The sequence below is a fragment of the Artibeus jamaicensis genome, unplaced genomic scaffold (genome assembly GCF_021234435.1).
Source record: "Artibeus jamaicensis isolate MK-2021 breed Jamaican fruit bat unplaced genomic scaffold, CSHL_Jam_final contig_3176, whole genome shotgun sequence".
NCBI lineage: Eukaryota > Metazoa > Chordata > Mammalia > Chiroptera > Phyllostomidae > Artibeus > Artibeus jamaicensis.
This window is the reverse complement of record NW_026521740.1, coordinates 7710116-7725375: the sequence shown is the minus strand read 5'-3', so window position 1 is coordinate 7725375 and position 15260 is coordinate 7710116. Positions and strand designations below refer to the sequence as shown.

The following is a 15260-nucleotide window of genomic DNA, read 5'->3' as shown; positions in this document are numbered from 1 at the left end:
TCATTTTTTTTCCTCAAAAAAAGTTTATTTTAGAGTAAGAACATGTTACTACCATTTTTAAATCCCGGTGCATTCAAGGCAAGTGGTCTTGGTACAGGATACAGTCAAATCCTGACACACTTCAGTGATTTTTATACTGAGTCACGTACTTAATATAAAGGCACATTTTACTGAATAAAAAAAATAAGTGTTAGGTTCTTGAGCTTTTAAATTAGGATTTCATAAAGTGCTTTTCATAAAGTCTGACATATTAGTGAAGTGGATATAATTTCCTTAACCAAGGCACCTTATAAAGTATTGGCACGTGGCATTTTGTGTTGTCTTTTTTTCCCCTTTTTGGTAATTTCAAAGTCTCTTCAGATATCTCCTCTTCCATTGTGTTCAAATTTTCCTTAACAGTCCATCACCTGAATAGCCAGCCCTGTTATAGAAACTCGAAATTCTGAAAGTCAAGTTTTAGGCAGTTTTAGGAGTTGAGCGATTTTTCTAGTGTGTAAACTGATTCTTAATGATTTAAAGAAACATTCAAGTGGCAAATTTAGAGCCAAGAGAATAATTCCGAGTCCATGATTGAGATGGTACTTCAAATACATGTTTTATATTCAAGGTTTTCTGCTGTTTTCTCAAAACCATCTGCATATATGTTGACAGCTGCCACAGGTATAACATTAACTTTATCCAGCTGAAGAATTCCTCTGAAATATAAAAATTAAAAGTTAAACATTCCTCTGTCTATAGTTTGGTAGTTAGGGCTACTTTAAGGTTATAATTGAATATATACCTGGGGTTAGATGCTCTGCTTCACTTTATCTAGTTTATAACTCTGAGTCCAAAGTTCACTTTAAGCAAACTAACTGAGGAATATAAAGGTCTAAGAGGAGATTCCTCACTTCATACCATAGGAAAGGAAGGGAGAGGGGAAGAACAGATCTCCAAGGCACAGAGTTACTTAGAGCCCTAGATTGGCACAAGTTGGGCAAAGAGACCAGGTGCAAACAGCTTCCTAAACAGTACCCACCACTTGGATGCAACCTCAGATCTTTCCCTGACCAGAGAGGAGATCTTTGCATTAGCTCCAAGACTCAGTATTCCAAATTCAATGTCATTCCAATCAAACCATCAACAGAAGTTGTTTATAAACTGAACAAGCTGACTATAAGGTCCCAGGGGGAGGCAGCAAGAATTGCTGTAAAAATTTTTTAGACTGAACAGTGGGGAGAAGAGAGAGCTGCCCTAACCAGCTATCAAAGATTTTATTACAACATTACAATAATTAAAACCATGCCACAGGCATAGGACTAGATAAACAGATCTGTTGGAAGAAGAGGGTCCAGAACAAGATGAATGTTTATGGGAATTTAGTTCATAATAAGGTAACATTCCAAGTCAACAGGCAAGTTACCAATAGAACAATGGCCTCTCTTTTTGTAAAACAAAATGAGAACTCTAGCTTACCAGCACAAAAGTGATGGTAAAAAAAAGTTTTAAGAAAACACAATTTGAAGATGGGAAAGGTCTACTTAGGAAAATTAAAAACCCTAGAAGTCATAAAGAAAAAACATGAATTGCTTGACCCCAAATTAAAACTTCTGTGTGATACGGGATACCATAACACAAGAGCAAAAGACAAATCATCTTGGATTTTTTTTGAAAAGGGATATATTTCTGCAAAACGTGTTATGGATGTATTAACAGACAAAGAAGCCCCCTCCAAATTAATGATTACAAAAGGAAATATAATCGAAAATTCATTTTTAAACTTACAAAGTAATTTCATATGATTAAGAAAATAAAGTTGTATACAAAGAGGAAAAGAGAAAAAGTTAGCCTGTCTACCCCTGCTCTCATCACTGCTCACTGGAGATCATTTATTTTCTTTGACATTTGAGAAATTTTCTATTCATTTACATACATACACACAAAATACTTGTGTTGCACCCAAAAGGGATCATGTTGTTATGCAACTTCCCCCGCACCTAAGAGATTCTGACATCTTTCTGTCTCAGCGCACACAGGTCGTTCACAAGCTGTACGGACTCCCAAGCATGAGTGCGCCATTATTCAGTTGAGCCCCACTGATACTCAGTTATGAGGTTTCCTCTTTTGCTTTTGTTTTGTTACAAGCAATGCTACAGTAAATATCTTGCTATTCTAAAATTAACTCCATTTTAAATTATTTCTTTTTAAAAAGGTTTTATTTATTTATTTTTAGAGAGAAGGGAAGGAAGAGAGAAAGAGAGGGAAACATCAATGTGTGATACACTGATCCCTTGTCTCTTGCGCACCCCTACTGGGGACCTGGCCCACAACCCAGGCATGTGCCCTGACCAAGAACTGAATGGGCAACCCTTAGGTTCACAGGCCCGCACAGGTGTTGGCACTAAGCCACACCAGCCAGTGCTCATTTTAAATTATTACTTGGAGTTAAAAATGCATAGTGAAGCCCTCTTGTTTAGTTTCTCTCTCATTACAGATTTTTGTTTCCTTTCTCTCTCTCTATACTGATTTGTAAGTTCTTAGAGAGTAGTTTGTCTTACTCACATTTGAATCCCCAAGATGAGTATCTTCATCATAACAGACAATAAATGTCTTTTAATTCTTCTAAAGTTGGAAGATGGCCTAGAAAAATGCCCTCCAGCTTGTCTTGCCCTTCCTCATTTTTATATTTCCTACTCTATAATACAGACCCAGAGCCCAAAAATAAACCCATGCCTATATGGTCAATTAATATTTGACAAAGGAGACAAGAATATACAATAGGGTAAAGACAATCTCTTAAATAAATGGTATTGGGAAAATTGGACAGAGACATGCAAAAAAAATGAAACTAATCCACTTTCTTATACCATATACAAGAATAAACTCAAAATGGATTCGAGACTTCAATATAATACCATAAAACTCCAAGAAGAAAATTTAGGCAGTAAACTCTTTGACATCACTCTTAGTAGTATTTTTTTTTGACATGTCTCCTTGAGCAAGGGAAGGAAAAGGAAAAAAATAAACAAATGGGACTATATCAAACTAAAAAGTTCTTGCACAGCAAGGCAAGCCATCAACAAAATGAAAAGATAATCTACTGAACTGGAGGACATTCACCAATGATACATCTGATAAGGGGTTAATATCCAAAATACATAAAGTACTAATAGAACTTAACACACATGAAAACCCCCAAACACTCTGATTAAAAAGTGGGGAAAGGACCGAATAGACATTTCTACGAAGAGGACATACTGATGGCCCATAGACATGAAAAGATGCTCAGTGTCACTAATCATCAGAGAAATGCAAAGTAAGACACCACCTCACACCTGTCAGGGTGGCTGTCTTCAGTAAGTAGGTCAACAAACAAGTGCTGGCAAAGTTGTGGAGAAAAGGGAACCCTTGTGCACTGCTGGTGGGATCTCATATTTGTCCAGCCACTGTGGAAAACAGTCTGGAGGTTCTTTAAAAAATTAAAAGTAGAACTACCTTAGGACCCAGCAGTCCTACTTCTGGATTTATCCAAAGAAATCCAAAACACTAATTCAAAAAGATATATGCATCCCTGTGTTCACTGCAGCATTATTTACAACAGCCAAGGTATGGAAGCAGCCCAAGTGTCCAATGACAGACGAGTGGATAAAGATGTGGTTCATATATGTATACGATGGAACATTACTCAGCCATAAAAAATGAAATCTTACCCTTTGTGACAGCATGGATGGACCTTGGAGGGTACTGTGCTCAGTGAAGTAAGTCAAACAGAACTAATACTGTATGATTCTACTTATATGTGGAATCAAAAAATAAACTCATAGACACAGAGAACAGACAGATAGGTGCCAGCTGGGAGGGGGGTTGGGGGGATGGGTAAAAAAGGTGAAGGGATTAAAAAGTACAGACTGGCAGTTACAGAACAGGCACGAGTGTAAAGCACAGCGTAGGAATACAGTCCATTATATCGTAGTAACTATGAGGGGGGATCACCTTGTAAGTTATGTAAACACCTAACCACTACGTTGTACACCTGAGGTCAATGTAATATCAGATGTCAAATGTCAGTTGTAATTGAAAAATACAACTGTTTTTAAGCACTTAAAACACTGCTTCAAAAGTTAAAAATAGCCCTGTCTTGTGTGGCTCAGTGAATTGAGCGCAGGCCTGCGAACCAAAGGATCGTGGTTCAATTCCCAGTCAGGGCACGTGCCTGGGTTGTAGGCCAGGTCCCCAGTAGGGTGTGTGTAAGAGACAACCACACATGGATGTTTCTCCCCTTTTTCTCCCTTCTTTCCCCTTTCTAAAAATAAATAAAATCTTTAAAGTTAAAAATACTTACTTGTTTTCGCAAACTGGGAAAAGCACCTTTAAGATGGTTATTACCACAGATGCTCCTGTAACTCCAACCACCATGACGTTGAAAAACATGAAGAACACTGGGAAAACACGGTTCCAGAACCTACACAGATCTTTCCTGAACATTTCCATCCACTGACACACCACCTAAAACAGGAGTTTCGATTAGACATGCAACTTTTATTTGAGCTCCAAGAAACTTTAAAAATTATATTCTAGCTTTGGGGTAATAATATTCTACATCTTTAAAAACAAAACAAAATTCACCCAACAGTTTTACTGATTTTTTTTTAAGAGAAAAAGGAGAAGAGGGAGGGGGAAAAGGGAAGCAGGGAGAGAGAGAGACACACACATCAATCTGAGAGAGAAACATTGAGAAGCTGCCTCCCGTCTGTGCCCCAACCTGGGGTGGAACCTACAACCTAGGCGTGTGCCCTGACGGGGAATCAGACCTGCAGCCTCATACAGGATGACGCTCCAACCCAGCACCCAGGGCAACAGTCTGCATCTCGACTGAGGTAGTGCTCACATGGATGTCTACACTTGTCAAAACTTACCTAACTGTTCGCTTTAATGGGTGCATTTTATTTTAAACTGTACCTTAATAAAGGTATTTACAAATTTAATAATTATGTTCTAACGACACAGGCAAAGAAATATTACTATTCTTTATAATTACTTATAATGTTGTCTAACTATAAACCAAGGGAAAATAATTGACAACTGACAAGCAGGGCTTCTCTACTTTACCTAAAATGGAGCAGAGTTAACTGTGTTCCCAATAGATAACAAGAATAGGAAAGAAGATCATAGCTCTTGGAGCACACGGGGAATTTGTTGTGTGCAAAACATGTTTTTTTTTAAACCTATTGTATTTTTTTCCATTACCATTTAGTCCCCTTATACCCCCCTCCCCCCAGCAATCACCACCATATTGTCCATGTCCACAAGTCCTTTTTCCTTTTTGCTCCATCCCACCCTCCTCCCACCCCTCCCCTCCAAACCCTGCCCACTAGCTGTCATCCTGCTCTTCTTCCATAGACGGAGATTAACTTGTCCCTGTTTTCCTTGTTAGTTCAGTTGGTTCATTCCACAAATGAGTGAAATCACGGTATTTGTCTTTCTCTGACTGGCTCATCTCAGCACAGTGTTCTTAAGGAATGACAGCAGAAGCTAAGGAGCACTGAAGGCCTGGGCTTGGAGGGCGGCCTGTCCTTGGCTGTGGTGCTGTAAGCGGAGTGAGGGTGCTAGAGTTCAGGCAGCAAAAGGCGGCCTGGGTTTCTCCAGCAGCCCAGATAAGCAACGCCAAGCTTCAGTGAGAACCGCTTCCAGGACTTGTCTCTGGAATCCTGGGGCTAACCACAGACCCTGCTCATTTAAGTGGACATTGTTTTGGGGAAAGAGCCTAGCTAACACAGGCAGAGGTATGAGGATACTCTCTGAACCCTGATATTTCCCAGTCAGCAGTATAGTGCCATTCATACCATGTGAAGGTGGGCGCCAATGCATATTCACATTTGTACCCACTTATTAGTCCTTACAACAACTGCGTCAAATAGGCACCACTATGCAGACTAAGGGGGCGTCCCATCTTATAGGTAAAAAAAAAAAAGAGAGACCAGGAACTTGTCCAACGTGACACAACTAGTCAGTGGCAGGCGGAACCAGAATGCAAACGTAGGCAGTCTGACCGCAGCAAGTGCGCTCCGACACTCAAGTCAGCGTGCAAGACCCCGAGGGCGCCGTGCCCGTGTGTGTGCACGCACGGCAGAGCCATGACATAAACAGGCAAACAGGGATGCGAGAAAGACTTCGCAACTGAAAAATCCCAAACAAGATGAAATCCAGTGCTTTGACAACCACTATCTGACTATATTATTATTAAAAGAAACGTAGGAAAACCCAAATACCTCAAAATACCACATTAAAGCAGTCACGAGCTCATTATTAACAACTCCCATGGTCTCCATCTCACTTTAAATGTTAGTTACCTCTTTTCCTAATGACCATGTTTACGATATAAAGGTAATCCAAAATACCCAACTTGCCTTATATGAAGATGGGGTCTCTGCTCTGAGAGGGGTTTCAGGTAACTTGCCAGGTAAAGCGTCTTCATCTACGGTGGTCTCCACATTCCTGATGAGATACTGGCTGGTGGTCTGCAGTGAACTAACACTTTCTGCTGAGGAGAAAGAGCCAAGTTACCAAAGTGCTGGGTGCCTGCTGGGGTCTCTCCTCCCAGTCCTACCATTGCTATACCAGTAACATTTAGGATAGCAAGAACTTAAATCTTTCCATGGGAGAAACACATACTGGATTATTCATATTTAAATGCCAGAAAGGAGCCGTAAACTAAGACCATTAAAAGAAAATTCTAGTGTGTATGATTCTGTCACAGAGTAAGTCAAATCATTGTTGAAAAAAATAGTTCTTCTTTTAAATGAACCTAAATGAACAATATATTCTTATTACATATTTTATGATGGTTACCCAGAGCAAAAATAGATAATTACAGCAAAATGTCCCTATGCAGCCCTGGCTGGTGTGGCTCTGTGGAGCACATGCCTGGGTTGCGGGCCAGGTCCCCAGTGGGAGACACATGGGAGGCAACCACACATTGATGTTTCTCTCCCGGTCTTTCTCCTTCCCTTCCCCTCTCTCTAAAAATAAATAAATAAAATATTTTTAAAAGTCCCTATGCAATCAGCACTAATAATATTCTATTAAGACTTAAAATAGATTCCCAAAGTCCTCAAAGGGATATATAAATACATGCTATAATGCATTTTGAAAGACGCTTACTCCAAACGTATTAACTATGATTAAAAAGCTACTAACTAAAGAAATAATTTCCTTAATACTTTAAAAATGGTCTTTTCAAATACCTTTTTTGGAGAGGTTGGGAACAGTAAATAAGATGTCATTATCTCGAGAAATGGAGTACAGCATGCTTTTTTCCAAAGGCAGCGTGTAGTGTGAATGTCTTAGTATTCCCTGCTTCTTAACTAAAATATCAATTTCAGTGACATCCTTTTGTTGAGCCTATAAAAAATTACTATTTTAAATAATGGTACAACCCCGTAGGAGCTTAAAAAACTGACATTTTCCCTGATTTCTGTAACTAAAAAACTTGTCATATTCACGCAATTCCTTTTTCTTTACCCCCCACTCTGAAGCCTTTAATTTGCAACGTGAGCCATACTCCCGTGTGCTGTAGCACTCCCTATCATAAGCTTGCTCTCAGTTCCATTTCATTTACTTACTAGACTTAGCCAGAGGAATTGGTAGCAGAGCTATGCACCAAATTCAGTCTCTTCACTTACCTGCTCTGTTTAATGATGTTTGTAACGGTTTTAAAGTGACATAAACATATGTGAATATGATCATATTTAAAATAAATTAATACTTAAAATGCTAAATAAGTAAATGCTAAAACAAATTTTTATTTGTTATTCTAAATGACTGGATACAGGCAGCATTTGGGTACCTTTCTTCCTATGAAGTCAGAAATAAAATAACTGAACACATGCATAACGACTAGCACAAATCTTTATAATTTAATTCCAATTAATAAGCATATTATCTTACTTGTTTTCCATCAAGCTCTACTACCTCTTCCTGAATGACAATTAGTTGCAAACTGGAACCAGATGTCATAGGCCACTCACGAACTAATATTCTCACACTGACAATTCCAAAATATTCTTTTTCTTTCAAATTTTCTGGATTTTCATTCTTCACTATACGTAAAAAAAAAAAAAAAAGTCACAGCTTTGAACAAAAAAATGCCACCAAATCTGAATTTGATTATTTTGATGACATTTACATGGAACAAGACAGTTGTAAACTAGTTTCTTAGGCTTTTCATCTCTAGCCTCATTGATAGTTCAGAGTTATGAAAATAAAGACAATTTAAATCATTACAATGCTTAGAGTCACTTGAAAAGGGAAACTGCTTGATGGTCTTTAGATTTTGTGTGAAACACACCAGCAAATTTTTCCTAACTAATACGGTATAACTACTCACAAGGCAGGTCAGAAGACGGTCAATGCCATGCATTAGCAAAGCAGGCACATTCATTCATCCAGTGAGACAGGGCCCAAACAATACAATGAGTTTTTTCTCCATCCTTTCCCAAGTAAGTGATTTGTTACTGTTGGAGAGGGCGGGAATGGAGGAAGAAAGTGGGAAAGCCCTGTATTACTCCCTACTGAGTGACGGGATCAGCTACTGGCCATGTTCCCCTCTAGCTAAGAGAGCCCCATCCCACCCCAGGGCAGATGAGGTGTGGCAGAGTAAACTGGCTACCTTATTAACGCAGAAACTGCTACAAAAAAGGAAAATCAACTGGTACCAATAAAGCTGCCACAAAGGAACATTTTCATTTCTATCCCTCAAATGTTATCATCTAAGGATTATTTGCCAAAACACACCCCTGATGGATTTCTGAATGCAGACCCAGAGGCTTAAACTGATTCTGTGCCTTTTCAGGGCTAGTCCCTTTATCTGGAATGCCCTGTACCACTTACTCTCCCCCAAACACATTTTAAAAATAAACTCCAACTTAGGTAATTCTAGCTGCCATACACCTACAATGCCTCTTCTGATTTTTAAAGCACTATTGGTAGCTCTTCTATAAACTTGCCTCCTCCACTAGGCTGAGTTCCTTGGGATCATGCATCAAGCTTACCGTTCTATAGCTTTTGTTAAACAGTGACTCCATCCACAACTATAAATATGTAACTTAAAGTAAATATCAATGTTCAAACACCTGGTCTAGTTCTAAATTCTCACTAAGCATCAGAAACACCTGGAAACAGTACAGATGCCACAGCCTCACCTCAATCTTAATAAATCAAAACCTCTAGGGGTAGATACCAACTTTTGTACGTTTTTTAAATAGGTACAGACATTTCTACTGAGAACCAAGTAACCTGGCCTTTACGTTTAATCTAAGTCTTCATAAAACTGTTCCTCCATGACTTTGCTGTTTCATTGGTTGAAAAGATAATGGCCCAAAACTTCCCCAAACTGATAAATGACCAGTCACAGAGTAAAGAACCCCACACCTGGGCACATCATAGATAGTAAGTAAAATTAACTGAAAATCTAAGATAAAGAAAAAAATCTTAAAAGCAACCAGAAAAAAGACAGCGAAGTAATATTATCCTCAGCGGAGCAGCGACACTGACACCGATTCTCAACAGAAACCACAGAAGTGAGAAGACCACTAGTGTTTGTTGTGAACTACACTTCCATACCCAGTAAAAGTATCCTCCTAAACGCAAGGCAAAGCAAAGGTGTTTTCAGACAAACAAAGGCTTAGATATTTCATTGCTAACCTATCTGTGCTAAAAAAACATAGTAAGAAAAATTCTTTAGGCAAAGGCAAGAAGACCCCAGAGGAGAACACGGATTCAGGAAGGAATGCGGAGCAATGGAGCAATGGAAGGGTAACCGTGAGGGTGAGCGTGAACGAGCACTGCGCTACCGAGAACAACAAGAGTGTGATGTTGCACAGTGCTGAAGAACACACACAGGTTCTAACACCGCATGACAATTTTAACACCGCAAAAACAGAAAGGGAACAACTGGAGTTTCAGTGTTCTCTGGCTCTCGCACTGTTTTGGAAATGATAAAAGGCCTAGTTTTTTATCGCAAGGGTAACCATTAAGAGGACAATAAAATATTATACAAAAACCAGTAAGAGGAAAATGATGAAAAAAAAAACCCAAAGTATTTGGAAATTAAACAATTTACTTATAAATGACTCATAGAACAAGAAAATATCACAACAGATCATTAGAAAATACTACAAACTGAATAATAATAAAAATTTATAATAAGTCAAGTATAGGCTGTAAGTGCTTAAAGAAAAATTTAGTGTGTTAAATGAATACATTAAAACAGATGCTTTCGATTCCCAGTCAGGGCACATGCCTGGGTTGCAGGCAGGTTCCCTGCAGGCCAGTTCCCAGCAGGGGATGCACTAGAGGCAACCATACATTGATGTTTCTCTCCCTCTCTCCTTCCCCTCGAAAGATAAATAAATAAAAAATAAAAAATAAAAAAAACTTGTGAAAATTAAAAAAAAAAAACTACTAAAAAAACAGATGCTAAACTTCCATCCAAGATGGAGGCGTAGGTAGAAATACTGTGCCTCCTCGCACAACCAAGTTTAAAGACAACAAAGATTTAGTAACAAAAACGCAACTAAAACAAATTTGAACTGTACAGAAGTCTGACAACAAACCATTCATCCAGATCGGTAAGAGGGGCAGATTCAGCAGCTGGCAGAGCGGGGTCAGGCAGGAAAAAGCTACCAGACCAACCCAGGCATGCAGGCAGCGGTTGGCAGATCCCAGGTGTGGGGTAGCAACAGTCAGACCCAGTGAGGGTGCAAGGCTGACTGCAGTCACACATTTGCACGCAGGTAAACCAGGCAAAGGAGTGAGCAGTGAGACAGATCACGCAAATCAGGGTCCCAGCGCCAGGGAATAAAGCCTAAAAGTACCAACTGGAAAAACTTTTGGGGGTCGAGGTGCCAGGAAAGGCTCCCAGGCTCACAGAGTTCACTGAAGAGACCCACAGGGTCATGGAGGGTGCACAAGCCCATACACCCAGGAGGGCCCAATTTGCTTGAGGGAAGCAGCAGAGGGGACCAAGGTCCAAGAGAGAGCAGAGCAAAATGCCATTGCCCCTCTCTGACTCTGCCCCCACATAGTGTCACAACCCAGCCACCTGGGTTGCCCCGCCCTGGTGAACACCTAGGGCTCTGAACCTCATAACAGGCATGAACAGACCGAAACATCATGGCTCAAGAAGAAGAACAGCTCAAAGCCCCAGAGCCAATACTTATAAGTGACCAAGAGATAGCCAACCTATCAGATGCACAGTTCAAAACACTGGTGATCAGGATGCTCACAGAATTGGTTGATTTTAGCCACAAATTAGAGGAACACATGAAGGCTAAACTAATTGAAATGAATGGAAATGCACAGGAAACCAATAGTGATGGAAAGGAAACTGGGACTCAAATCAAGGGAGTGGACCAGAAGGAAGAAAAAAATGACCAAACAGAAAAGAATGAAGAAACAAGAATTCAAAAAAATGAGGAGAGGCTTAGGAACCTCCAGGACATCTTTAAATGCTCCAACATCTGAATTATAGGGGTACCAGAAGGGGAAGAGGAACAGCCATGAGTGGAAAACTTATTTGAACAAATAATAAAGGAGAACTTCCCCAATCTGGCAAAGGAAATAGACTTCCAGGAAGTCCAGGAAGCCCAGAGAGTCCCAAAGAAGCTGGACCCAAGGAGGAACACACCAAGGCACATCACAATTATATTAGCCTAGATTAAAATGAAGGAGAGAATCCTAGAAGCAGCAAGAGCTAAGGGGACAGTCACCTACAAAGGACTTCCCATCAGACTGTCAGCTCATTTCTCAAGAGACCTTTTTGGCAAGAAGGGGCTGGAAAGAAGTATTCCAAGTCATGAAATCCAAAGATCTACATCTAATATTGCTACATCCAGCAAAGCTTTCAATTAGAATGGAAGGGCAGATAAAGTGCTTCTCAGCAAGGTCAAATTCAAGGAGTTCATCATCACCGAGCCCTTATTATATGAAATGTTAAAGGGACTTATCTAAGAAAAAGATAAAAAAGATGAACAGTGAAAGGACAGCAAACTCACAGTCATTAACAATCACACCTAAAACAAAAGCAAACTAAGGAGACAGCTAGATCAGGAGCAGAACCATAGAAATGGAGATCACATGGAGGGTTAGCAACAGGGGAGTGGGAGAAGGAGAAGGGGGGAGAAGGTACAGAAAATAAGTAGCATAGATGGTAGGTAGAAAATAGACAGGAGGGAGGGCAAGAATAGTGTGGGAAATATAGAATCTAAAGAACCTGTGACACATGGACATAAACTAAATGGGGGGAATGGTGGGGGAGGGGGTGTGCAGGGTGGAAGTGAATGAAGGGGGGAAATGGGACAACTGTAATGGCATAATCAATAAAATATATTAAAAAATAAAAATAAAACAGATGCTATACATATTTCTCATATTCTTTATTATATTCATATAATATGGTACATTCCAGTGTAACAAATTCGCTTGTCTTTAAACAACTCAAGATTTTTAAAGGTTAAAAAGAGAAACATTAAACAGGCATGGGGTAGAAGCAAGTGAAAACTAGAGAATCAGAAAAACAATTCCCTTTTTCTTTCTCACAACTGTGAAAAGCACTTCCCCAGGACTCTGCCTCCTGCTTGTAAGTCTCCCTTCACTACCTCTGCACACTCTCACCTGCTCTCATCTTGTAGTCACTGCAAGTGCAGTTCCATCAATGCCGATCGCATGGAACAGAGAACATGAATGTGCCAGAAATAACCACAGTAAATTAGAAACAGTGTTAAACGCATCAGTAATGATGTAGATGAATTTAAAATGAAAATATATAACATCAAAGAACTATATTTTACTAATGCAGTATTATTAAAAACAGCAAAATTATGGAAGTAGTAGTACTCACCTATCAAAGTCTGGCAGCTTATTCGGGTTACGCCACTATTCACAGGAAAATCATTCACATATACCTGTCCACTCTCATAGGTTATGTTAAAAACAACCTTAAAATAAAGCAGCACATACATTATGGTTTATAAATGACAACTCCACATATCAAAAGTATGTACATTATCTAACCAAATTAGATGTGCAGGCAAAAATAAAATAGGCTGCATAATACTTAGCCAAGTGATATATTAAAAACAACCAAAGAAGACAAACCTGCTCTTTAGCTACCTCTCTACCATCTTTCAGGGTAGTTACATTAATTCTGATGCTTTCCTGCAAAACAAATATTATACAAGTTAAATAGGTATGTACTTCACAAGCCGAAAATAACTGTTCTTTTTTTCCCCTCAATTATATTTATGGTATAATCACTTAGGATAACATTAAAAGAACGCTTTAAAAAACCCACTGTTCTCATTTCACAGCCTTTTTTTTATAACCTTACTTACAATTCCCAATTCTTCATAATCTATACATTTTCCTTTACTTTGTTTTCAATTTTATACCTGGCATTTTTATTTTTTCACAAAATAACATTTTAAATTTTAATTGATTTTATTGGGGTGACGTTGGTTAATAAAATTATATAGGTTTCAGGTATACAATTCCACAACACATCATCTGTATATTGTATTGTGTGCTCACCACCCCAGGTGAAGTCTCCTTCCATCACCATTTATCCCTTTACTCTTCTACCTTCCCCCACTCCCCTTTCTCTCTGGTAATCACCATGTTGTTGTCTGTGTACCTGACCGTGTTTTTTGTTTGTTTTGCTTAATCTCTTCACCTATTTCACCCAGCTTCCCTCTGACAGTTGTCAGACTGCCCTGTGTCTCCGAGTCTGCTTATTTTGTTTAGGGCTTGCACTGTGTGGCTTCTTGGAATGCTCCTGCAGAACTGAAACTGAAGTATGCTTCTTGTTTTTATACCCAGGGAAGTAATGCCATAGCTTTTAAAAAATGTGTTGAAAGTAAAAGGTGACGTTTATAGTGTCAGTCATATTCAAGTCTTGACTAGTAAGAAAAGGTGCACCTACATTGTTGCTTTCCATTCTGGGAAAACTTTTCCCTATCATCCATTCAAACTGATGAAAGGCATTATTGGTTTAGGTCAGCACGACTCTAGGGCAAAAGACCTGGTAGAAACCAAACACCCTTACAAGAATACAGTGGTCCTCACCCTTTAGCTGACCTCAGAATCACCCACTTAAACAGATTCCTGGGCCCCACCCCAAAAGCGTCTGGGGATGCTGGTGCGGCTGGTCCCACGAAGCTCCAAGAGCCACTACTCTCACATCACCTGCCAAAAGGACATGTCAGACTATGTGTTGGGTCTTCACTCTACGTTCGCGGCCCCATCGACCCGGTGTGCACCCAGGAGCCCTGCACGCCGCAGGAGGACAACCCTTTCCGCCACTGGCGAGGCTAACCAGTTGCCCGGAATCGCTCTGGCGCTCTCTTATTGAGCAATTTCCAAATTTCCCGAGCACTGGAACGCTGCCTTGCCCCCGAGCCCGGCTCTACCCAGGGAGGAACCCTGGCCAAGGCTGAGATCACTTGTGATCGCATATTTTCGACGGCGAAACTCCATAAGGATGGCAACAGTGTGGACTGCGTAAAAATCTTAAGTTTCGCGTCGCGAGGCTTAACCACACATTCAAGAGCTACGTCCGCCCTCTCGCTGCCCCCCTCCCATACCCCTCATTTCCTTGGGTGTCTTTTCCCATTCCACCTTTGGGGGTCCGGATTGCAGCCTAGGGCCCGCCGGGCGGAGTGGAGTAAGTCGATGCCCACGGCCCTGGCCTCCGGAGAAGGTCCGAACGGAGGAGCGGCTGAGCCGCACTCGCCCTGCCCTACCTGCGGGGCTCCGGGAGGTGGCGGCTCAGGAATACCCATCTTCAGCCACCCTGTGGCCGGTAGCACAGCAAGCAAGAACAGACGGAGGGCGAACGGCGTCAGCCGAGCGCCCTCCATTTTGGACTGGCCGGCGGCGGCTGGAGGCGGAGCGAGGAGGGCTGGGCCGGCTAAGGGGCGGGTCCGGGGCGGGTCCAGGGCGGGGGCGGAGCCGTTAGGGGGTGGGGTCTAAAAGAGTAGGACGAGGGAGAGGCTGGCCTGGGTAGCCGTGGGATTAGGCGAATTCTGGAGCTGGGGAAAGTGGAGCGCGCCCTGGCGTCGCCCCGTAGTGCCGAGGGGCGCAGTCAAGTAACAGGAGGTGCAATTTTGTCATTAGACCGGGGCTCTGTACTAGAGGCTTTCCCCACCTGAACGGTTGTATGCATGTTCGTTGCCATTTCTTTAAAATTAGTATTATAACTGTGTATGCACATAGCTGTATCTCTG

The 15260-nt window shown here is 40.9% G+C and overlaps 1 protein-coding gene across 2 annotated transcripts; it reads right to left on the bottom strand.

The window, feature by feature from the left end:
* Positions 1 to 14916, bottom strand: GINM1 (glycosylated integral membrane protein 1). Of its 2 annotated transcripts, none has more exons than XM_037156817.2 (8): positions 14778 to 14916; positions 13135 to 13194; positions 12878 to 12974; positions 7927 to 8078; positions 7224 to 7380; positions 6387 to 6520; positions 4322 to 4485; positions 1 to 695 (listed from the first exon to the last, which is right to left on the bottom strand). In XM_037156817.2, the coding sequence occupies exons 1-8, from the start codon at positions 14892 to 14894 to the stop codon at positions 584 to 586; spliced, it is 993 nt and encodes a 330-aa protein (XP_037012712.1). In that variant the 5' UTR covers positions 14895 to 14916; the 3' UTR covers positions 1 to 583. The 2 variants fall into 2 exon arrangements, with proteins under 2 accessions (XP_037012712.1, XP_037012713.1); XM_037156818.2 differs by having other exon boundaries at positions 6387 to 6517.
* Positions 14917 to 15260: the final 344 nt, after the last annotated feature.

What these genes read in the sequence shown, in the direction of transcription:
- GINM1 (XM_037156817.2), bottom strand. Translation starts at nt 14,894, where the DNA reads ATGGAGGGCGCTCGGCTGACGCCGTTCGCCCTCCGTCTGTTCTTGCTT. An exon ending in AAGCTGCCAGACTTTGATAG is followed by an intron (nt 8,079 to 12,877) that starts GTGAGTACTACT and finishes TTTTACGTATAG; the next exon opens with TGAAGAATGAAAATCCAGAA. An exon ending in TCCCAACCTCTCCAAAAAAG is followed by an intron (nt 6,521 to 7,223) that starts GTATTTGAAAAG and finishes CTTTCTCCTCAG; the next exon opens with CAGAAAGTGTTAGTTCACTG.